Here is a 25,517-nt window from a genome sequence, read left to right on the forward strand (position 1 = left end):
TGTTTTAGATGTACTGAAACTACAAAAATGGAAAAAAGATGTTTTCTGCTGTAGGTCAGTACAAAAGGATGACTCTTTTAAAATATGACGAAGCAGTTTTTTAAAAAGAATGGGCAAGGATCTGCGTGGTGACCCTGCGGGCTGAGCGAGCCCAGGCAAGGGCTCCCGCATCAGGGCTTCCCAGCCAGGCGGCAACGTACCTCCCTCACGTCGCTGTCCAGGCCCACGTGGTCCGGGTGCTGGCGGAGGCGGTCTTTCCTGCGCTGCGTGGTGGCGCTCCGACTTACCCAGCGGCTGACAAAGTAGAAGAGGTGGGTGAAAACAAACCAACCAAAAGAATACAGTTACTTACCTTAAAAATAGAATGAATGAACTGTTCAAAACAAAAGATTGACAATACTTACCTTTTCTTTATTAAATACAGAACAGCTTTACTGAGATGTAATTTACAATCACCCACTTAAACCATGTAATTCAATGGTGTTTAGTATATTCAGATACATAATCATCACCACAATCAATACTTTTTAAAAAAACTGAGGTTAAAAAAATGCATACTATCTTCTCCGTAATGATCCTCTCCTCTCCATCCTGCTCGTCCAACAGAGCCCCAAACCCTGGATGGATACAACCCTCTTCCTTCCTTATCCTCACACCCACGTAGGTTAGTTATTGATTTCACTCTGGACTGCCGATGAATCACTTCGCCGGCCCTTTATCAAACCTCCCAATTCCCACAAATACTACTCCGTATCTTTCACCCAGTACCTCCACTCAGGCGATGACCTACCTTGCCTCCTTCCTCTTGCCCTCTACTTAATGATGTGCACACACAGACACCTCACCATTCTTCTAATCCCAAAGCATGAAATACGCTGGCCAGGGCTCAAAACTGTTTACCCCGCCTGGCCCCCCTGACCAGTTCTCTCTTGCCTTCTTCAACCTGCTCTCTTGGTCACCTCCTTTGCTGTCTTTCTAATTCTTCTTTCCCAACGGAGTCTTTCCTTCCATTTTACAGGCAGGCCGGTGTCTCTCTTGACTTTCTTTAGTTATGTTTAAACTCCTTCACTCTCCTCATGTAAAACTTCTTAAAGTGAAAAGTGTAGATGTAAGACCTCTACTTATCTATCTCTGGATTTTAGTTCATCTCATGAAAATGCTCTTGATGAAGCTACTGACAACCCCACCTGCCACATGCGATGGCTATTATTCATTCAATTCTTGGCTTAATCAAACTCTCTGTTGCATTAGTGCTGCTGCTCACTCTTTCTACCTTAAAACTGCAGTTAGTTTCAACTGCCTCAGCATTTCCAATGAGATAAGCTCTCTCACATTTGAGCCTTTCCCATGAAGTCTTCTCCCAACTTCTACTCATCTTTCGGATAGCTTAGACAGCACACACAAGATGTTCTATGATTCTTCCAAATCCAAATTAACTCCCTGTTTTATACTTCCCAATTGTAGTGCTACTTATCACAGTTTGTTATTCTCACTCATCTCCACTTTCTATAAAATCCTCTCTAATGTAAACGCTTGAAGGGCTTGTAACACATCTGTCCGGCACTTTATTGGCATAATCCACTATGTCACCTGACCCTTCTATAAATACACCTCAAAAAAATAATCACAGATGCTGCCCTGGCCTGTTTGGCTCAGCTGGTTGGGCGTCATCCTGCAAACCAAATGGTCACCAGTTTGATTCCCTGTCAGGACATGTGCCTGGGTTGTGGGTTTGGTCCCCAGTCAGGGCACATGCAAGAGGCAACTGATCAATGTTTCTCTCTCACATTGATGTTTCTCTCCCTCTCTTCTTCCCTTCCTTCCCCTATCTCTAAAAATAAATAAATAAAATCTTAAACAAAATCACAGGTGCAATCTAACACTGAGCTTTACAGATGTTCATCATGGCATATATGCAGTAACAAATTCTGTGTTTCCTTTATTCCAAGACACATTTTGGCTTGTAAATATTCCTGAAATTAGGATAGATCTTTAACTCCAAAGCATGCTGAATGTGTAATTTTTCCAAAAAGCTCTTGAGTAAACAGCAGATCTTACACCCAACAGTTATTAAGTAAACCTGCTCGAAACAACCTGACTGTTCAACAGTAGGGGGTGCTATACAATGAACTATCACATAATCATTAAAAAAATCAAATTTCTAGGAATATTAATAATAGGGTGTTCCCGATACAATAATAAATGAAAAAGCAAGATACAATGCTGTATATATAATATTCTAACTTCGTAAAAAAGTGTGAACATGCACACACGCACACACACGCACCCCCAGGATCCATGCAAAGGGAAAACCCCACCAAATAAACGTTAACATCTCATGATTTTGGCCTTATGGGTGGTTTTAAAGTTTACCTTCTCACTTTCCAATGTTTAAACACTTTGAATAGTATGTTTTATTTTATATTTAACTGTTTAAAAAATGCCTCAGGCCTTGACTCTGTATTAAAATGGGAAGGCTGCTTCTTTTGTTTCTCACTAAATAATTTACACGTGCCTTTGGCCTCAGGCTTCTACATCATCTCATTTCAGTCTGCTAGGGGAACACAAATAATAACAATAGTAGCAAGAAAGGCAGCAGTGGCCTCTTTTAAAATAGTTTTTTGTTTTGTTTTATTTTAAAGGCTATGGACAGGTTTGTATCAGGGGGAAAATGTGCAAAGAGAGATCTAGTGATAGATCTCTGAAGTGGAATCCTGGGATGTGTCCCTAAAGCAAAGAGAGGGTCAATAAAAGACTGTGAAAAGGATTATCAAGAAAACTGGGGAAACAGAAAAGACCCAGAAACACCACAGTAAGACACTGACAAAGGTTTCTTGCTTGGCCAATCTACAATCAGCCCCCTGAACCTTCTCCTAGACCCGCCTGTGCACATTCTTGTAAAACCCAGTTTTAGTTACGAACCCTGCTGAGTCAGTTCAGAAGAGACCCCCACCCTCAGGAGACAGGAGCTCTCCCATCTGATCCGGTCCCTCGTCCCTCCCCGGCCCCAGGTGACGCAGAACCACCCTGGCCTGCCTTCAGCAAGAGTTCTGTTAGGTCAGTTTAGTCAGGTTCTCCTTGACCCCTAACGTTTCCACTTAGTGATTGCCCATCCACTGACTTCCACTCTGCTCCTTGGCTATAGATTCCTCCTTGGCCATCATACATTTGGAGTTGAGTCCAACCTCTCTTCCCCACTGCAGACCCCACCGTGGTGGTCCCCATCACTACGGCCCGTCATCTTCAACAAGTGTCACGAATGTTTTAACAGCTCTGAAGCAGAATATAAACATCAGGTGATAAAGCTGCATAGTAACTAAAGGGGGAGAGTAAAATATAAATAACAAAAAAATGTATAAGACCTGGGTATAGATTTTTGACCTGGAGGCCTTGGAAATAGCCTGGGAACAAAAATTAAGAAGTAAGTGTAACATAGTAAAATTTGTTCAGGGTTTTAAAAAATTAGGGCTACTGGGTAGAGTAGTAAATAAGTAGTAAATAAGTAGTAAAAATCTGAAATAGAATATAAACACCAGCTAAAGAATTTACATAATAAAAAGAAGAATATAAAGGGCAGAGCATTTATTTGCCTTGGCAGACAAAGTGAAAAAGACTTTAGGCAAAGAAAAGGATAAATATTAACTTAGATAATATAACTAGCATCTTACTATTCACTCTGTGGGACAAAATGCCCTATTTAATTTGATTGTCAAAACAATACCAGGTAAACGAGTGCCCTGGCTGGGTGGCTCGGTTGGAACGTCATCCCATACACCAAAAAGTTGTGGGTTCGATCCCCAGTCAGGGTGTGTAAGGGAGGTAACTGATCAATGTTTCTCTCTCCCCTCCCTTCTCTCTCTCTAAAATCAGTGGGCATGCCCTCAGGTGACAATTAAGAAAATAAAATAAAATGCTAACTATGTTACATAAAAACTTTTAAAAACCCCACACAAGTAAATGAGCACCTGCTTAAGAAAATTACTATGAAGTGCACACATTTCTGGTCTGATTAAATAATTCTTGGGTTGGCCAAAAAGTCTGTTTAGTTTTTTCCCAATAAAATAAGACATATTTTTCACTTTTACCAATAACTTTATTGATTTGGATATTTTGACTGTGTCAGCTATCTCCTGTGTGACCTAACAGTGATTGTTCTCAATTAACATTTCAATGTAATCACTGTCAACTTCAACTGGTTTATCTGGCCATGGAGCATCATCCCTTGAGAAATCTCCAGCATGAAACTTTGCAAACCACTTCTGACATGTTTGATCAGTCACGGCACCTTCTGTATATACTGTACAAATCTTTTTTTGTGCTTCAGTTGCATTTTTACCTTTCTTGAAGTAATAAAGCATAATATGCCAAAAATGTTGCTTATTTTATTCCATTTTAAATATTACAATGGCTACACAAAAACTCATCGATTTTGATGTCTTTTTAAAATGCACACTGATATATGACAGTTGTCACAATACAGTCTAACAAACTTGTTTCAAATGAAGTTAAAGACAGCCAAGCACTACTAGAGTCATCTTACAGAAAAAACCAAATGAACTTTTTGGCCAATGCAATAATTTATTCTTTGCATTATCAAACTTCATTTATTTTTTTAGAGAAGAAAGGGGAGGGAGAAGGAGAGGTAGAGAAACATCAATTGGTTGCCTCTCCCATGCCTGCAACTGGGGACCTGGCCCACAACCTAGGCATGTGCCCTTTACAGGGAATTGAACAGATGATCAGTCTACTGAGCCACACCAGCCAGGGCTAAACCCCATTTACCAAGCATAGTTTTACCAAAGATGATCATGTTTGCTGAATCACTAAAGACTGCTTAGTAACTTCTGCCTCGTAGGCAGCATATTAAATTCAAACAGTGAGTCAACCATTTATATGGGCATGGTTATAAATCCCTTTAATATACAATTATTTCTGAGGTCTTTTTTCTTTCATACTACAAAAAATATAATGCTTAGGCTCTGTGTGTAAATGGGAAACCTTGAGATTATACATAAGATTAAAAGCAAGAAAACGAGCAGTAAGACTTAAACTTTAAGATTAAATTTAAATGCTCCTGAGCATTCCCTACTTCCCTTCCCTGCTTGATTTTTCATCACGAATCTTATCACTGTCTGATAGGTTACTTATTTTACACATTGAGCTTCTTTGTTTTTTTTCCTCCTACTTAGAAGCAGGGATTTTTGTTGTTTTGTTTATTACTAGGCTTTCAGTGAACTAGACTGTGCCTTACATTTAGAAGGGAATCCATAAATATTTGCCAAATAAATGAATGAGCAATCTAATGCTATCAAAAAGAAATAAACACCATTACAATTAATAGCCTACCTGTTTCACAGTGATCCAAACAGGATATTTTACAAATACAAGAAAAAGAGAATGAACCATTGATGATGGAAAACTCTCATCCACTTCTGAGAAATAGCACATTGCTTCTAGTATCTGACCGGGAAAGTCTGAACCCCAACAGTCAATATAATAAGTTCAGTGTTTATCAAAGCAGGGACAGCTCTTCAGTGGAGGGTGAAACCTTGCCAATTAACCGTACACATTGCTGTTTCTTTTCTTTCAAAGTCTAGTATTTTTCACGATAAATCTCCACCCCATACAATCTCAAGTCACAAAAACTGAAAAATTTCATCACTGTTTAATTAAAAGCACCTTGGGAAAGTACCCAAAATTCTGCAACATACAGTTCAGCAGATTATTTGAAAGGTCAAAACATCATACTCTAAGGCCACCTTTCAAAAATCTTCATATTAGTTATTTGGTTTGGGCCACTTAGGTCAAAGGGCACAATTCCGCCTTTTCTCATTGCTGTCAATGACTCTATGCTTGCCTTCTGAGAACTCTGGCAGCTCAGTGCCACTTCTATCCTGTGTATCCCGTCTGTCCTTCAGTCTCCCAAGCCCACTACTTTGCTGCTACGTTACTATTTTGCCACAGCATGGCTTCTTTTCTCCTCCTCCTGACTCTCTTAGGATCAAAGACATAGAATGTTACTTTCAGATGAGAAGAGAGGAAGGTGATTTCCAACTTGTCCGAAGTTCCTAAGTTGGTTAGGAGTTAAGAATGAACTAAATTCCAGAACTGCTGATTTCCCATTCAAAACAAAGCTCTTTGTAACTTACTGCCTTCCCCACTGATAACCTTTTTTGCATCTTTTCTTGTAAAACCCTTTTTTTTAATCACACATTTGTTAACAAAACACTTGTATTGGCCAAAAATCAAGGAGTCCCCTAAACCTAAATAACTGTTTTCATTTCTAATTATATTCAGATATCTTCTGAATGGAATCATCTTTCATAAAGAATAATAGGGTTGGGGGACTTCCGCCAAGATAGAGGCATAGGTGGAGACGCTGTGCTTCCTCACACAACCAAGTTTAGAGACAACAAAATATTAACAATAGAAAACACAGTCAGAACACAGAAAATTGAACTTTTTGGAAGTCTGATAACAACAAATTCTTCAGCCTGACAGGTAAGAGGGGCGAAGCCAGCAGCTGGTGGAGCGGAGTTGCACAGGAAAACTCAGTCAGACGGACTCAGGCTCACGGATCCCAGGTGTGGGGTTGCAACGGGCGGACCCAGCGAGGGCGCAGGGCAGCAGGTTGACTGTGGTGGCGCATTCCTGCGCAGATACAACAGCGAGGGAGTGGGCAGTGAGACAGGACGGAGCAGGCTCCAGCGGCAGGAGGCAGCAGAGGGGGATGCCATTTCCCCGCTCTGACCCCGCCCCCACATACAGCGTCACAACCCAGTGACCTGGATGGCCCCGCCCTGGTGAACAACTAAGGCTCCGCTCCTCATACTTAACGGGTGTGAACAGACCAAAAATGGCTCAAGAAGATCTCAAAGCCCCAGAGCCCGTAACTCTAAGCAATGAAGAAATAGCCAAACTTTCAGATGCGCAGTTCAAAACACTGGTGATTAGGATGCTCACAGAACTGGTTGATTTTAGTCACAAATTAGAGGAACATATGAAGGCTAAACTAATTGAAATGAATGGAATTGCACAGGAAACCAATAGTGATGAAAAGGAAACTGGGACTCAAATCAAGGGAGTGGACCAGAAGGAAGGAAAAAATGACCAAACAGAAAAATATGAAGGAACAAGAATTCAAAAAAATGAGGAGAGGCTTAGGAACCTCCAGGACATCTTTAAACGCTCCAACATCCGAATTATAGGGGTACCAGAAGGGGGAAAGGAACAGCCACCAGTGAAAAACTTATTTGAACAAATAATAAAGGAGAACTTCCCCAATCTGGCAAAGCACATAGACTTCTAGGAAATCCAGGAAGCTCAGAGAGTCCCAAAGAAGTTGGACCCAAGAAGAAACACACCAAGGCACATCATCATTACATTAGCCAAGATTAAAATGAAGGAGAGAATCCTAGAAGCAGCAAGAGCTAAGGGGACAGTCCCCTAAAAAGGAGTTCCCATCAGACTGTCAGCGGATTTCTCAAAAGAGACCTTACAGGCAAGAAGGGGCTGGAAAGAAGTATTCCAAGTCATGAAAACCAAAGACCTACAACCAAGATTACTCCATCCAGCAAAGCTTTCATTTAGAATGGAAGGGCAGATAAAGTGCTTCTCAGATAAGATCAAATTCAAGGAGTTCATCATCACCAAGCCCTTATTATATGAAATGTTAAAGGGACTTATCTAAGAAAAAGAAGATAATATGAACAGTGAAAGGACAGCAACCTCACAGTTATTAACAACCTAAAACAAAAGCAAACTCAAAGGACAGCTAGATCAGGAGCGGAACCATAGAAATGAAGATCACATGGAGGGTTAGCAACAGGGGAGTGGGAGGAGGAGAAGGGGGAGAAGGTACAGAAAATAACTAGCACAGACAGTAGGTAGAAAATAGATAGGGGGAGGGCAAGAATAGTAGGCAAATATAGAATCCAAAGAACTTGAGACACATGGGTCATAAACTAAAGGGGGGGAATGGTGGGGGTGGGGGGTGCATCGTGGAGGGGAATGGAGGGGGGAATAGAACACCTGTAATGGCATAGTCAATAAAATAAAAATAAAAATAAAAGAATAAGAGGGTTTATCTTTATTTTCAGTTATTTTACAATTTTTGCACCAGATACTTAAGAAGTATAAAGATGGTACTGTGAGTTGAATTGTGTCCCCCCAAAACATGTTGCGGTTTTAATCCCAATACCGTGAATGTGACCTTATTTAAAAAGAGGGCCTTTGCAGATATAATCAAGTTATTCCAACATTACTGGTGTCCTTATAAGAAGACAATGTGGACACATACCACAGAGATAAGAGTCATATAAACAGGAATAGAGAGATTGGAATTATGCTCCTGGAAGCCAAGGAATGCCTAGGGCTACCAGAAGGAGAAAGAGGCAAGGAAGGGTCCTCTCCCCAGAAGTGTCAAAGGGAGCACGACCTTGCCAATACCTTGATTTTGGATTTTCAGCTTCCAGAACTGGGGTAAAAAAAATTTTTTTAATTTTACTTATTTTAGAGAGAGAAGAAGTGAGGGAGAAAGGCAGGGAAGGAAACATCGATGTCAGTTGCCTCTCATATGTGTCCCACCTGGGGAACCAACCTGCAACCCAGGCACATGCCCTGGCTGGGATTAGAACTGGTGACCTTTGGCTTTACGAGACAACACCCAATCAACCAAGCCACACACCTCGGTCAGGGCAATTTCTGTTTTTGAAGTCATCAAGTTTGAAGTATTTTGTTATGATAGCCCCAGGAAACTAATACAGATAGTGAAATAATACAGATAATGAAAGTACAACTTAAAAAATATTTATTTATTTTAAGAGAGAGGGGAAGGGAAAGAGAAAGAGTCGGAAAGAAACATCAATGTGTGGTTGCACTCACACACCCACTACTGGGGACCTGGCCCATAACCCAGGCATGTGCCCTGACTGGGAATCGAACCAGTGACCCTTTGCTTCACAGGCTCATGTTCAATGCACTGACCTACATCGGCCAGGCCAAAAGTACAACTTTTTAAATTCCATTAGGCAGTATCAATATTATATTTAAATACAGTCATTGAAAGTAAGGCTATTTCTAAGTGCACGGTACCTAAAAAAAAAAAAAACTCCAGTCTTTGAATTTTTTTTACACAATCAAATCAAAAGCCAAATAGAGAGTCAATCCATATCTCAAATGAATTAATTTGAATTTTTTTCTTCGAAAAAAGTAATCAGATTGGTACAACGTCTACTGGCCAAGCACCCCTCCATCAGAGCTGCAGAGCACCGCACCCTCATTCATCCCTCAGCCAACCACTCAAGTCAAGAATGTACTTACTTGTTATTCGTTGGTCCTGTTGCCAGAACATCGGACTGTAACTTTGGAAAGAACCCTTGCTCGTATTTGCCTTGGCCAATTTTCATATCAAGTAGATGTGGGTGGATTGCAGTGTGATCCATTTTCATCAGCCGCTGCTCAATTGACTGGGCTATAAATTAAATTTGTAACAAATTATAAACATTTCACTGGCTAAGCCTTAAAAAATAATGCTTCCTCTACTCATGCACCAACAAGGAATTCAATCTTTCTGACACTCTGAAATGGATTTTCACTAAGGCTCTTTAGAGATCAGTATAATGTAAGTACAAAAAGGTGAATTTTAGGCAAATACCAAATAATTACTTTTCACAATATTTCTGCCTTTATCAAAAGCAGGGCAGTGGGGTTGAAAAATCTATAATTTAGTATTAAAACAGTTTCCCATAAGTTGGAAACTCAATATTCTTAATGAAAATGTGTTTCTAAGAACAATAGTATAGAATATGATGGCAAATATTTCCTATGAGCTGAAAGACAGGTGAAGAGAAGAGAAAAGCAAGCACAGAAATCTTAAACATATTAACTTTATTTCTTTGTACAAAGACCCCTTAAGTATTTGTAGTTCTTCTTGCAAAAACAAAGAATTTATAAAACAAGAAATTGTGTGAAGTTTGTTACTTTTAGTAATTGTTTTAGTTATTATAGTCTAGTTAGTAGGAGTTATTTAGGAGTGTTTATTAGATCAAGAGAGATAATGCAGAGAAAAATAAAATAAGCAGGCATTTAGCAAATGTCTAGAGGATAAGAAACTGACCTTTTAAAGAATAAAATAGTACAAAGTTAAAAGACAGGAATTACTCAACATCCCTATTTTTAAATCACTGAAAGTTAGAGGATGTGGCAAAACCCCAAGAAATAGTGAATTATGTCTTTGGTAAAAAAAAAAAAATCTGATGTTGAATGTCACTATTAACTGAATTTTCAAGAGGAAACTGAGACTATTTGAGACCAAAAACAGGAGAACAAGAGTGACTGCAGCCGTGTGATACAGAACACACAGGGGGGGGGGGGGGGGGGACTGCTGATCTTGTGAGTTCAGAGAAGTAAAAAAGCATTTTTATAAATATTTCATCGAATTAGTTTCTTTTGCCTCTCTGAACACCAGCAGATTGAGTACTGCTAGTAATTCCCCAAACATGGACTAAAAGAATTGGGGGGGGGAGGGTCCTGTCCATAACACAACCTACTCTTGTCAAAAGAACATGCTCAATACCACCTCGTGTGGGATCAGCTCTTCACCCGAAGCAGCAGCCAGTGTCTGACGCTAACAGTGCGAGGGAAGCTTTGAGCAAGTCGTAATTACCCTCTGTGACTTAAACTTCTGAGTGCTAAATTGTTCTAATTCTTCTTTATAGGAATTTATTCAAAACTTCCTGAATTTCATTTTATTTTTAACGTGTAACTTGTTACCTTCTATTGAAACATAATCCATTATGTTCTATGCTGGGGCAAAGGGTGCCATGTTTTAATGTGAAATTATATTTTAACAATGCCCTATGGCTCTCCAAAGCCCCATCTACGCTCTCAATGCTTCCTAATATTTATAAAGCACAATTAACAGATGGTTTAGGCAAAATAATGCTTAGATTCATGGCATGGAATTTTCTGAAGTTCCTGCCAATTTTATGTTCCGTGAAATACTACTAAATTCCATCTCTATCAATTTGTGCCTTTGTCCTCATGAAAGGAAAATAGGAAAAGTAGCTTCAGTTTTTCCATTGGATTTAAAATGATAGAGAAATCCATCTGATATTGAATTATTCTCCTTTAGTTCGGAAGCTGTTTGAAAACAAAAACATAATTCACAATGACTTGCTCTTGGGTTTACAGTTAAAACTGCCACAGGGAACTTAATACAATGTTCCTTTTCAGTGACACGCCACCAGCGAATGCCGAACATTCAGAGATTATTAAATGCCTGCTTTGAGAGGCCATGGGCCTGTTGTTATACTTTTAAGGGCTGGTGCCAACATTCATTTCTGTGATTGGTAAGGGAAAAGAAAACTCTGCATTACTATCAACTTGTTGCCTTTCTGCACAGAAATCATGAGGTTCTGGGGCCGCAATATCAACAGCAGACAGCCTCTGCCTAAAGAGGTCACCTGTAAATCAAAATTCTTTTCAGTTACGGGGGAGAAAAAGTCCAAAAGCAAAACAACAAAAGACAAAAACAATACACAATAAAAATCCACTGTTCACAACAAAACCCCAACCTCTATAGCTATTGCTGGGGGTGGAGACGATTTCACCGTACAGTAGAAATAACCACACCCTTTCTGAGGGACGGCCGGTGACAGCCATCTGCCTCCTTTTACTTTTTAAAAAGTCTGATAAGTTCCTGGGAGACTGCTTACTGCTTTAGCTGAATCTCATGTGTGTTAAAACTCTAATGGTACACTTTCTAGAGTATTACATAATCTCTATCATGATAGTGGGAATACCAAGTTCTCTGAGAGGCTGAAAGAAACTCTATTTAACTGTAAGAATTTTCTGGAAGCACACACAGGAGTCAGTGCTGAGCTCCACTAAAAGATGTGTCAGGAAGGAGGAATGACACTGGCTTAGCAAGGCACTGTCCTATTCACGTGGCCGTCAGGGCACCGAGCGCCCTGTTACATATACTCTGACAGGTAGAGGCAATTTCTTTCTTTTTAAGGATTTTATTTATTTTTAGAGAGAGGGGAAGGGAGGGAGAAAGAGAGGGAGAGAAACATCAATGTGTGGTTGCCTTTCACATGGCCGTCACTGGGGACCTGGCCTGCAACCCAGGTGCGTGCCCTGACTAGGAATCAAACTAGCGACTGTTTGGTTCACAGGCCGTGCTCAATCCACTGAGCCACACCAGCCAGGGTGGCAGAGGCGATTTCATTCATTCTCCTCTCTCACTCTCCCAGAGACACTGGGACGACCACCACTTCCTGAAAGGCTCCCAGGACCTGCCCTCAGGACATAAAACAACAGGACCATGTTCCAACTAGTGACCAGAGAGACCAGGAAGGCTACATAAATGACATTATTTACATACTTCTTTCCTTAAATATACTACAACTACAGCAGCACAACTCCTGTGACTTTGATCTGCTTACATAAAGTGAGAAAGGCAAGCAACAGAGGCAGAGCAATTTGCTGTTTCCTTTTTCTTCAGAGGAAATACTGCTTTCAAATAGCTCTTACATTTGAACGGGAAGAAATCAAAGTGGAGGGCACTCAGGTGGTAAATATCAGTTTGTTTGGCAAAGAAAGAGTTGGGAACCGGGTATGAATGCATAAAATTGTGCAAATTGGTACATTGTACACGTCTACTGAATGCACAGGTAACATCACAGTCAGGCTTCAGGGGCTAGAAACAGCCACACCTGTCTTCACATCACAGCTCCACCAGTCACTAGCTACCCAATCACAAGTAAGCTGCGTGACTGCTCAGTTTTCCTCAACTGTAAAATGACAGCTACAAAACAAAAGTAAATGTGCCTACACCCCCTTTATCATTAAGAGCAAATGCAAAAAGGCATGTAAAACCTGTCGTATGCTCGTGCAGCACAGAGTAAATACCCAGTGAACACTATTACTAACATGACTGTTTAGTTAGTGGACCTACTAGAGCACACTGCCCGACGAGAATGGCCAAAACTCATGATTATTGGAGGGAAACTGGTGTCCGGGCTGGGAAGTCTCTAATTTGAATACAAGAATCCAGAGACTTAATTTCAATAGATAGAGCTATTATAACTAATAGTACCACTAAACAAATAAATATACGGTCACAGCTATATAAATGAGGCAGCATCTCAGATTTACTATTTTAAATCAATACTTACCCTTCCCTGGATAAAGAGAAAAAAGGCTAGAAGTAAAAAGGCAACATAAGCAGGAAGACAGAAAAGAACCTTTTTTTTTTTTTTTTTTTCCATTTAAGGCAATAAAGAGAGTAAGACACAAACCATAGCAACCTTGTAGTTACACTCATTCAATTTGTTACAGCTTTTCCTCTTCTATGAGAACAGGAATGTCAAGTAGGAATGGGATGGGCATGAACTCACAGAAGCAGGACGAAAAACTAAAGAAAGTACTATTTCTGCCTATAAAGTACAAGGATTAACCATAAAGTGGCAATTTTGTGGCTCGTAAGGTCAACAATGTGTAAAAAATAATCATGAATTTTTAGTTAATTGGAAAACGCATGGCAAATGTACCTGCTTCTTTTAAAGTGCTGCATTTCTGATATATCGACGTCCTCAAGGTGGGCGCCCTTACATTGTACAGTCTGATCTTCTCAATCCGAGAGTCAAAGACTCGAAGCAAAGGCTCTTTCTCCTCCCACTGAGACATAATTTTATTATCAATGAAGGTGGCAAACATCTGTGTTTCAATGAAGCGTGACAGAAAGGGTAGGTATGGCTCAGGCTGGTCAGAGAGAAAGGAAGCCTGTAATGAGATTAATCAGAACATTATTAGTGCAAGAAAACTCACCTCAACACTAAATGATGCATCTGGAAGTTACGTTGCCAAGGTCTTTCTTTTTTTTTTTAACCGTATAACACACAAGACTGACACAATTCAAAAATGTTTAAAAATGCCCTTTTCCCTACTTTCTTCTACATTCATGGAATTTGGGTCACCTAGTTCTTTAGCACTGATCCTCCCTTTTAAAACTGATTTACATTCTGATCCTCATGACCACTACGTAGAGAGAACAACATCAGTAATGAAAGTTGGTGGATCAGTTGCTGCAGGACTGTCACTCCTCTTCACTCACCATTAAATTTGACCCATTCCCCAGTGAGCTGTATTCTCTTCTGCTCTATTTCTAGCCTATGCAATATACCTCTAAGTCTTAAGGCAGTGAGGTGGTTTAGATACAATAATGATATATACATACATATATACATATATAATAACCTTAAACTAACACAACACGGAGTTTGTCTTTATGGGTGAAATCCTTTTATTCTTCTTCAAGAGGATGTCTCTCTAGGCACCAACGCCGAGCTTGATGGGTGAGTGTTAATTCAAGATCAAACTCCTTCCAGACCTCTGCGGACAGAGTAGTCTGGGCCTGAACAACTATAAAAAGCACTGCCTGAAAAACCATCCGAGGCAAGCCAGGTCTCTGGAAAATGTGTACAACACATTCATATTACCAGTTTGTCTGCTGCAGAGAAAGATTTGGTAGATTGTAGTCAGTTTTTAATTCAAAATGTTCGTGTGTATGTGTGTGTGTTCTTCAGGTCTATGTGTCTAGCAATTGTAGCTGCAGTTTGGTACTGGCTGAAATTTGGAGGTGAATTACTATTTCAGCTGCTGGGTTGGTTTGGCTTTTCATTCTTTAGAGCAGATGCAGAAGGCGAAAGGGAAAGATGGAAGGGTAAGTTCTGACATGAGGTTACTCTCCTTAACACTTAGCAGCTTCTTCCTGGCATGATTTCCATTCTGAAACTTAGGAAGCCTTTTAAAAACTCCCTTACAGAAACCCACTTACTCAAGTTAAGCACTTCCACAGTTCAGATGTGTTTACACAACTCCAAATAGCCAGAAAAAGGTTCACAGTAGTCTCTAGAAATCAGTTCACCTCTTTAAAGGGCATTTTACAGATAAACATGAAGCTACTTTTTATAGAGCAAAAAGCTTTTTTTTTCTAAATGGGCCAAATGCCTCACTTTTGATATTCAGACCCTCAGGGACTACAAGTTTAAGGTCAGCAAAAACTTGGCTTGCAGAACTGGTATGTGATAAACTTGTAAATTTTCCTGGTGAAAAATTAGATGATTACAAGCCTTTTGGAATCCAACACAAAACTTTCATTTTCTCAGGGGGTTATATAAAAAGATTTCCATTTACAGTTTGAAGCTGCATAAAGATTAAAGAGGAAGAAAGCACCAGTGCTCAATTTAGATAAGCATTTCAATTGCCCCAAGGATAAATCATGAGAGTACACAGTAGTTCCAAGCTGAATAGGAAAAAAATGTGGAAAAATGGTCAAGCTTAATGAGAAAGGAACCTAAGAGCTTGAATACATTTGAAGAATTGAAGGCTTCTGAATGTATTAAAGTTTTCTCAAACATAACGTGCAGCAGAACTTAACTGTTCAACATAGTTTATATCCTCAACCTGAAAAATATATCTGATAAAATCAGATAATAATCTTTTATACTACCCACTTTGACAGAATGTTGTAATTAACATTTACTGTCAGCTGCTCCAAGATTGTAGATGAGGCCCCATAACAAATTAACCCCTTTAAAAGGTCTTTAACAACAGCAACACTTTTAGTGAAAAGCCGTAATTCATTGTGATAGCGATAGTCACGCCTCAGCCACCACAGAGGCAGGGAACTGATTGTACCCTGGTGACCTGAAAGAGTTAACGCCCATTCCCCTAAGTGATTTTGTCTGGAGGGGAAATCTGTGATAGAGATGCCAAGAAAAACTGGTAGAAGAATCCTCTATAGTAAACCTTTGAAGCTTCAATGTCAGCAGGACAATCAAAAGCTGGCACTATTTTCTTATCTTCCTTTCCCCCAAACTGGAACAGAACCTTAGGCTTATAGTCATAAAACCTTACTCATTCATCTCTCTTTTGATCCTAGAATGAGATAAAAATTTGGCTTCTGAAACTAAACTGTTTTTTACCTTTACATGAGCAATTTCATTATATTTGAAGACAAATATAAAAACAGGATTAGAAAGAAATAGACCTTATTTAACTAGATCCTTAAAATAAGAGTAAATGAAACTTTTACAAGGTCAGATGGTATTAAAAGATTAAAAAAACCCGTGAAATTGAAGCTTCTCTAATTTAAAAATTTTCAAAGTATATAAATTTAAAAATGTGATGATAGGCAATTTAATACACAATTCAATGGCTGGCTTATGAGCCTGCTGGTTTGCTTTCCTGTGAGGTTGTTCTATCTAGTGTAAAATACTGGCAAAGTTCTGAATGGAAGGGAAAGGGGGGGATCTGTGTTTTAGAAAGGTTAACAAGGTCAGGTGACATGGCTCACTAAGAGCCACAAAAAAGGGAAACTACGGCTCTTTTTACTTTGTCAAAGTTCTGCATCTGCTCTCGGTTGGTGAGCCAGGACTCCAAGTCCTGGGCGCTCTGAATCACGAACGCTTCATAGTCTGCAAACATCTGTGTGAAGCGGTTAGCAAACACCTCTCGGAGCTGTACGTTGAGCTGGTAGTCCCTCAGTTCTGCCTCTTCGCACTGCAGTTTCAAATCCTTTTCTTTTTCACCCAGAGAGGCAGAGAGGTCCATTTTTTCCACAGTCACACCGGTCCTCTTGGCCAGAGCCTGGAGGCGGGCTATGGTTTCATTGCCCTTCAGTAACTCATACATGCTGATGTTATTCGCGGAGACGTTGCCATTCTTCTTGTCATTGACCAAGTCTTTCAGGACCAGATTCTTCAGTTTGGTGGCACTGTCACTGCAATGTAAGTTGCCCTCAGGAGGGATCCCAAACTGAAGGAGAACTTCAGAAAGTTCCTGGATAAAATCCACTTTATTGGGGAACTGTGGAAATTCCTCAGGCAACTCAATGAAATGGTTGTCAATATCCACAAAACACAAATTAGCCTGAAAGAGAAAAAAAGAGATATGAAGGTTTTAAAATGAAGGAATTTTAAGCTCTAAAATGTTTTTGCCAGCTATTATAAACAAAATCACAAACTACACAGCATTTTGTTAATCTTCTGAAGGTTAAGAATTTTTTATTCTTTAGAAATAAACCTCTGTTGCCAGCAGTATTCCCTACATGACTATTTTATAGCATATTTAATACAAGCGAATAGTTTTCTCTGGGTTTCATCAACTTATAATAATTGAGACATGCTTCTGTTATATCATGTATCAATCATGGCAGCCACTAGGCATTCCTAAATGAGGGAAGGTGCGCGGACTGGTCGCCCCCTACAAATCAAAGGCACTGGGTGAATCACTGGAAGAGCCTGAACTTTCCATTCCACTGCTCTAACACCATTTGCAATAAGCAATAACAACCGCTAAAATCTAGCAGCTACAGTAATCCCCCAGAAATGGGATGAAATTGGCAAAGAGCAATCCGGTTCACAGAAAATTCACAAATTTTTACTTCATCTAAAATCTGCTTCAACCTCTTGGGCAACAAAACCACTGCAGATATTGTTACGACACAGAGCAGGGGGCGGAGGAAGGTGGAGAGGCGGTGCTTAGAGAGCCACAAATACCTAACCCTTGATAATTAAGAGTTGGCTCAGGGGAGATTTCTGAGTAGAGGAAAAGAGGAAACAGAATGAGAGGAAAAAAATTTTTTTAACTTTGCTTATACTGTAGATTTTGAATAAAAAAGATTTTAAAGTATTTTTGAAGTAGACATGGAAAATTCAAGGGGCCAAGCACCTGTCTAAAATTCTGATTACCTCTCAGGTACTTGATTATATCAGACTCCAAAACAGTACTTCACTCTTACTGTTCGGACCCTCTTAATCTGAACAAGGCTGTCAGGATAAAGGAAGGCTGCCCCTAGACTGGAGGGTGAGGTGTGCAAGGGTGAAGCCCTCGCAGGAAAACTGCATTGCACTAGGGACTGAACACAGAGCATGGGGTGGAAGTCAGCGAACAGAACAGGAAGCTTCACCTTGTGTTTGCCCACCTCGCCCCCCACTCTGGGCCCTACACCCCAACCCTACCTTCCTGGTGAGTAAGTGGAGAATTCACAATGTTCTCTGACCCCGAAGCCAAAGAAAGGTGAAAAGAAGAAAGCAAACACAGCTGGATCTCTGTTTTTCTCTTCATGTTAGATAGTGATGAGCACGAGGTAAATCAAAGTTCCAAATCAACTTCAATAAAAACTCAGGCATTCCACCATCCCAAAACAGAGAACAACAATGATTTCTTCAAGGGCTGGTATAACCTTTGATTCCAGCCCATTAATTCTGCAGACGAAGGAAGTGAAGCCCAAGAAGGTAGGTGACTCCCTGACACCTGTCTCAGACATGCATCCTCAAAGAGCGTGGTGGCTCAAGGGGATTTTTCTCCTGCAGTTTTCCTCTTCTCCAATGTCAATAGTTTTCTTTAAATAAAAAGCTGAAGTCACAACTTGCTGAAGACACAGTGTGCTGCCTATAGCTTTCTTTAAATCCACATCTTTAGATATGTTTCTATAGTCTCTAGAGAGCAGCACATATTAAAAAGCTTAAGGGGGAGAAAGTAGGTCACCATAATTCAAATGGATGATTTAATATCTTTAAAAATGAAAGAGAAAAAATCCACTAAGTTGCTAATTTAAATGGTAACTGGCAACTTCCCACCACTTACATTTTGTACGGTCTCCTTCATTAGTGCCTTCCTGCACTAATGAAGCCCAGTTTGGGGCTTTGATTATCACAAAGGTGAAAGAGGAAATATGAACTGGTGTTATAAAAATTTATGGAAGAAAAACCAAAAAGTTATTTTCTAAAACAAGTAAGAACTTCATGCAATAGAGTATTCTGGTAAGTCACTTTCTCACTTAACACTTAAAATTTAAATCTATGAGAACAGCTCAAGAAGTATTAATACACAATGAAAAACATACTTGACATCTCAACCACAGGTTGTTTTAAGACTAAGTATTTCCGTACTGTTACTGATCAACAATGCTCGGAAACTTTCATAACATGTACTACTTCCAATGAAAAGCAACAAACATTCCCTCAAAAGGGAACAAACTTGAAACTCAATCATCTCCTGCCATGAGGCCTTCCCACGTCCCTATCCTAAAGGCACTCTCATTTCCTCTGTATGTATTGTTAGTTCATTCACGCGTTACTACCTTGAAGTTTTAGCCTGTGTTACTGATAACTGGTAAATGATTTATTTTGAAAAGTGGAATCACTGCTCACTGATCTTGATGTCTCTCAACATATCCTACACTAGTAGTGTATGAGGCAACTATTTGCTGAAAGAATGGACACGGCTCAAAGACACGTTTCCATTTTGAGGAAACATACAGTGCAAGCAGGAGGGGAAGTGTACAGGGCTGTGAGGCCCGGGCAGCTCTTCCCCTGCTGAGTAAAAAATCTGGCTTCCCCATGGCACACGTGACGCGGGCATAAGGGTAAGCCAGAAGAACGCATTTAAAACATTCTCACAGAATTTCAGGGCAAGATATGGCAAAACCAGAAAGGCAAAACCAATTCCTCAGTTTTCTCTAGAAACTGAGATTTTTTGGGTCGACCATTTACTCTAAAGATGAGCAGGAATGGTAGAAAGTGGGGTGTCGTACTATGCAATTATTCCTCAGTGCTATAACCTTCCACATCACTAACTCCACCCCCCTGAAAAAAACAATACAACAAATGGCTACCTGCGCCTATCATTTGGGAATCATGGGGCAAATGAGTGGGTGGTTAATTATAAGCCTACACAGTTACATTAGTCAGCTAACAACTAAAATCATACCTTCCTAAAATAATCATTTCGTAAACATCATTTTCACAACTATTCTAAGAAGCCCTGTAACTACTTTAGCTATTATTTTATTTTACAGTTTTCAGACAAAGGGGTGGTGGTGTTGTTACTAGTTGAGTGTATTTATGTCACTTTTTAAAATGGCTATTTTTATACCTACTTCCTCAAAATTATGTGAAGTCAGTTATTTCATCTCATTATCAAATGATACCAGAGCAAAGTGATACACTCTTCTTCTAAAAGTCATGTACCAATTTATACTTTCTATACAGAAGCACTGCTGTTCTCACAGATGATTCAAGTAACCTCGTATTACTCTACTTAATGAATAAGAAGATGGGTAGGTATATTTATTAAATATTATTGACCTCATGAATAAAAATTAGAAAATCACAGACATTACTGTAATAACTCATGGAATTGTAAAGTCTGTTTTCTTTGGAGTCAGAGAACACACGCATACACAGAAACAGAAAGATTTCCTGACTCCAGAAAGATGGTATTTTTAAAATCCTCAACACGTACTACTCAGGCAAAATTGAAAGATATTTGTATATCTAAATAAAGAATCCTGTAACATATCTGATTAACACACAAATAGACCAGATAATCAAAAAATTAAAACATGTCACTGTGTAAGTCTTTAAAACAAAACGCATTTGGCTACTTTATTTCTTTTTCCTTGAAAATTTAAAGGACCCATGTCATTGCACCAACAAGATAACTTAACAGAGAAAATAAAAAGTGTTCAGGTAACAGAAAAAAAGAGGTGTAACAGGGAAGCAAAAGCACAGAACATGCACACACTCAAAAAAGACCGAGACAGTCAGTACATGTATTTTATACAATCTGAATCAAGCTATTTCCCCCAGAACAAAAATGTTACTTTTGGCAGGAAAATGTTCATTAGAAATGACTACAGGAATCATTACTGGGTATAATAGCTGCAGCTTAGTGTGTTACTTTAAATTCACTTATTAAAATTAGACTGGGGGGAGTGAAGAACAACATAAAGATTGTATTAAGAAAGGTGTTAATTAAACAGCTAATAATATAACGTAATTAACCATTTTATGTTTTTAATAGGCTATGGCAGTCTCAGCAATATTTCATTTTAAAGACTTAACACTGTAATTCTGAGTACCATGAACAACAGCTAGAAACCAGATTCAAAATGCTTTCAAGGATTCCTATTTTCTTCTTAAACAAGACTTGAAAATACAATGCACAGAAGGCACAGTAAACTGAAGATGACCTAAAAGTTGGGGGTTAGAATTTTTACCTCTACTTTCTAGACAAGTTTACATTTAGAAAAAGTTGGTAACTAGCCTTATGCCTGAAAACGAAGAATACTAAATATCCCTAGCTTGCTGAAAGATGTCACTTTTTATTTGATGGAGGTCAAGAATCAAGTTCACCTCAATTAATTAAAGGACCTATGTCTTTGAACCAACAAGATGACTTAGATTAATTTAATAAAAGAGAAAACAAAGAGTGTTCAGGTAACAGCAAAAAAGAGATATAACAGGGAGGCAAAATCATAATACAATCCTTTTAAAGGATGTTAAAATTGGGCTGCTTCATTTAAGAAACAAAATTTATAATGTGAATGGGGAAAAAGAAACAAAATGTTATTGAATAATAAAGCAACTAGATAACGCCAATATTATCCCATCTTCAAGGATCCAATATTCAAGGAGTCAGGGCCTGCATCCTACGGGTCAGTGATGCCCTGGACCTCCTTGGAGATTCAGAACAGGGAGACCCAGTGTGGACAACGACAATTCTGTCTAAGGAACGTACCCTTGACCTAAATCAACAAACAGCAAATGTTTCATCATTTATTATAACTTTTACCTCTTGAGGAAGTTCTAGTTTAGAACGGTCAGTTCCTTCTTTTGACTGAAGGCCCATCAGATAAGGGACAGGAGCATCAAGAAAATGTAGCAGAGAAGCAGGGAGGATGGGCACATAAACATGCTGCCACTGAAATGGGAACAAGAGTGTGGTGATGCCTTCCGCCACAGTCATCAGGCGTTGGTAATCTGCACAGAACAGGGAAAAATGGAGGGGAAGATTCCAAGTAAAAACATAGTCACTGCATTGAGCTTGAAAATATCAATTTCCAAAAAATTCTCGTGCTAATCAATCAAATTTTTCTGTATGACCCTACAGAAAATGGGTCACTTCTATCCCACCATAATTAAAGAGTTCCATGGTTTTGTTTGAATGCTTTTAAGAAGGTGTGGGTAGGTGGGAAACACCATCATACTCCGCTTCTGAAATCACTGGTATGTGAATTTGCATTCCTTTCAAATATGGAGGAAACAAGAAGTAATCAAATTGCTCTTCATACTTCTCCCTTTAACAATGTACTAGAATTTTGCTACTGATCACTTCCTTATTTGACTCATTATTAAGACTTAAATCTTAAATGAAAATCCATTTACAGGAATACTTCTAAAAATCAAATATCAGATGGCCTTAGGTGTGGGGTCAGTCATGTGAACTCATGAAGTTCTCCCATTAACAATATACCAGAATATCTTCACACTTCTCCCATTAACAATGTACCAGAATATCGCTACTGATCACTTTTTGTATACATGTATACCTATACAATTCCCAAATTCAGGGACTTTTTTTGTTGTATATATGATTTTCCTGATTATATCTGCATTAGCCTTCATTTCATCAGTGTAAGAAACCAACAGATATATGCTTTCAGAGTCACTTTTCCTTTCTATATTAACCCCCAACTACAGAACTATCTACTCTGGGGACAAGGTGAAAGTTACCAGACAATTAAAGGGTTTTTTTAAAATTGTTTTATTTACATGAACTGATTTATCAAAACTAAAAACTGTCTACAATATTGAAGTGCCCCCTTCCCCTCAGTTTTGAGACACAGCTGACATATAACACTGTATGAGTTTTATGTGTATATGATGATTAGATTTATGTGTGCATGCATACACTGTAAAATAATTACCACAATAGGTTTAGTTAGTCTCTATCACCTCACCTAATTACAAATACACTATCCTCTTAAGCCTCTCTGCCCCAGACGCCTTACACATATGGTGTATGAAAACACACGCAACTCCTTGGAGGCAGATGTGTTACAGAATTCAGACCGTTTTTGGTTTTGATTAAGAAAGGTCACACTGTGCATACAGCACACACATGAATCTAGGGCAAGCGCCCTGTAATCTAACACACCAATATTTCTGCAGCGAACTGTAAGAGTGTCCCAAGTAGGGCAGGTAACTAAAGATTAAATAGGTTCACTTTGGTTCAGGTGTGGTTTTGCCACTAAATGAGTTACAAAAAAGAATGTTTGGTTTTCAGGACTTTTTTTTTTTGTATTTGAGAATTGAAGGGACAGGATATTTGTAGTTGTAGTAATCTCTCATGGAATTCATTAGGCACAAAAACAGTAAATCTGGGGGAGTAACACTTTGGAGAGTCTTCTTAAAAAGGCTAAGCATTCATTTGAAACATCATCATACTCTGCTTCTGAAATCACTGGTATGTGAATTTGCATTCCCTTTAAATGTGCAGGAAGCAAGAAGTAATACAATTGCTCTTCACACTTCTCCCATTAAAAATGTACTAGAATTTTGCTACTGATCACTTCCTTATTTGACTCATTATTAAGACTTAAATCTTAAATGAAAATCCGTTTACAGGAATATTTCTAAAAATCAAATATCAGATGGCCTTAGGTGTGCGGTCAGTCATGTGAACTCATGAAGTTGACCAGATTGCCTGAAGTGGTGATGCAAGAACACAGCAGACAGACAGACACAGATGGACACACTACATCAGCTGAGGCTCAGAAGAACCTGGGCTGCTACCCTGCGAAGGTGGGGTGTTGGAAGGGTGGTCAAAGGAGATCAGACAATTAGCTACCTATGTCTCTCCTAGTACTCAGGCTGATGTCTGAGCTTCGGAGACAAGGGTCCTCCATCACAGGTGTGGGGTTAAGGTTGGGGGGCTGATGTGAAACCTCTGAAAGCTGTTGAATGTTCTAGGTTTAGAAACTGTGGTACAGTCAGAACTAACTTCAACCCCCTCTGGCAGTCACTCCACAGGCTTTTTCCTCCACTGTGGACTCCCTATGAGCAGAGCAGTATCTCCTAAAATTTTTTTAAAAAGTACTTTTCTGCCCTGGCTGGTGTGGCTCAGTAGATTGCCACTACAAAGCAGAGGGTTGCTGGTTCAATTTCCAGTCAAGGCACATGCCCGGGTTGCGGGACCAGTTCCCCAGCGTGGGGAGCACAAGAGGCAACCACACATTGTTACTCTCCTCTCTTTCTCCCTCCCTGCCCCTCTGTCTAAAAATAAATAAATAAAATCTTTAAAAAAATTCCTTTTCCATTACAGTTGACATTCAAAATTCTATTAGTTTCAGGTGTACAGCATAGTGGTTAGACATTTCCACAACTTAAGTGATCCCCCCAATATGTCTAGTACCCACCTGACACCACAGTTATACATTTCCTGTGCTGTAATTTACATACCGTAACTATTTTGTAACTGTCAATTTGTACTTCTTAATCCCTTCCCCTTTTCACCCAGCCTCCCCAACCTGCTCTCCAGTCTGTCTTCTGTATCTATGAGTCTATGTATCAGAGTATCTATATTTTGTCTGTTTGTTTCTATTCTTTAGATTCCACATATAAGTGAAATCATATGGTATTGTCTTACTCTGCCTAATTTCCTCAGCATAATACCCTCTAGGTCCATCCATGATGTCACAAATTGGTAAGACTTCATGCTTTTTTTATGGCAGAAAAACATTCCATACACACACACACACATACACACACACACAACTTCTTTACCAACTGTCTACTGAGGGACACTTGGGTTGCTTCCATATCTTGGCTATTTTAAATAAAGCTGCAAAACATACAGGATGCATATATATTTTCAAATTTCTTCAGACAAATATCCAGAAGTAGGACTGCTGGATATGGTAGTTTTGTACATTTTTTGAGTAAACCTCCATTTTATGGAGGTTTTTTTATGTAAACCTCCATACTCTTTTCCACAGTGGCTGCACCAATGGACACTCCCACCAGCAGTGCAGGAGGGTTCTCCGCACGCTTGCACACACTGTTTGCTGATCTTTTGTTACGGCCATTCTGACAAGTATGAGATGGTATCTCGGTGCGGTTTTTATTTGCATTTTGCAGAGTGGTGTTTTTTAATCTCGTTTTGCCTATAAAGCATAGAGCCTAGTTCATAGCCATGGCTGACCAAAATTTACTGACACCTCTGAATGTAACATTCTTCTCTCCTCACTGAAAAAGAGAGACACACACACACACACACAGGACTAGAAAGGTATATAGATAAGTAACTATAAAAAGGCCAAATACGGGGAAAGTCCTTAATATTCTCTTATGTGGATATCCACTTCAATCAATCCTTGTAACCACAGCACTCAGTGCAGTATATGACATACAACAGATGCTCAAAAATATTTTTGAATAAATAAGCTTATTTACTCATTTAAGACTGTGTGTTTTTGCTGGTTATACACAACTTAAATACACTTGATTAGATTTTGTCCACATGAGATTAAAGAACCACTAATTTTTCAATAGGAGAAAATGGTAATTCCTCACTCAAGGGACTATCCACTCAAAAATCACCTTCCCTGAATATTCATATATTCAATTATGTGCATGCCCAGACACAGTATAAAGGAAATT

At 39.3% G+C, this 25,517-nt stretch overlaps 1 protein-coding gene across 7 annotated transcripts in view; it reads right to left on the minus strand.

Annotated features, from left to right (window-relative positions):
- Positions 1-25,517, minus strand: part of DENND5B (DENN domain containing 5B) — a 165,659-nt gene that overhangs the window by 42,262 nt on the left and 97,880 nt on the right. For 4 of the 7 annotated variants that reach the window (XM_053662189.1, XM_053662188.1, XM_053662190.1 and 1 more), the window contains 6 exons: positions 21,649-21,836; positions 16,402-16,938; positions 13,557-13,788; positions 11,379-11,465; positions 9,322-9,472; positions 201-294 (listed from right to left, as the gene is read on the minus strand). In XM_053662189.1, coding sequence (XP_053518164.1) covers positions 201-294; positions 9,322-9,472; positions 11,379-11,465; positions 13,557-13,788; positions 16,402-16,938; positions 21,649-21,836 — 1,289 coding nt within the window. The remainder of the gene's footprint in view (positions 1-200; positions 295-9,321; positions 9,473-11,378; positions 11,466-13,556; positions 13,789-16,401; positions 16,939-21,648; positions 21,837-25,517) is intronic. The other 3 variants (XM_037139755.2, XM_037139751.2, XM_037139750.2) reach the window with 1 other exon arrangement.

Source organism: Artibeus jamaicensis, unplaced genomic scaffold (assembly GCF_021234435.1).
Source record: "Artibeus jamaicensis isolate MK-2021 breed Jamaican fruit bat unplaced genomic scaffold, CSHL_Jam_final contig_233, whole genome shotgun sequence".
Lineage (NCBI taxonomy): Eukaryota > Metazoa > Chordata > Mammalia > Chiroptera > Phyllostomidae > Artibeus > Artibeus jamaicensis.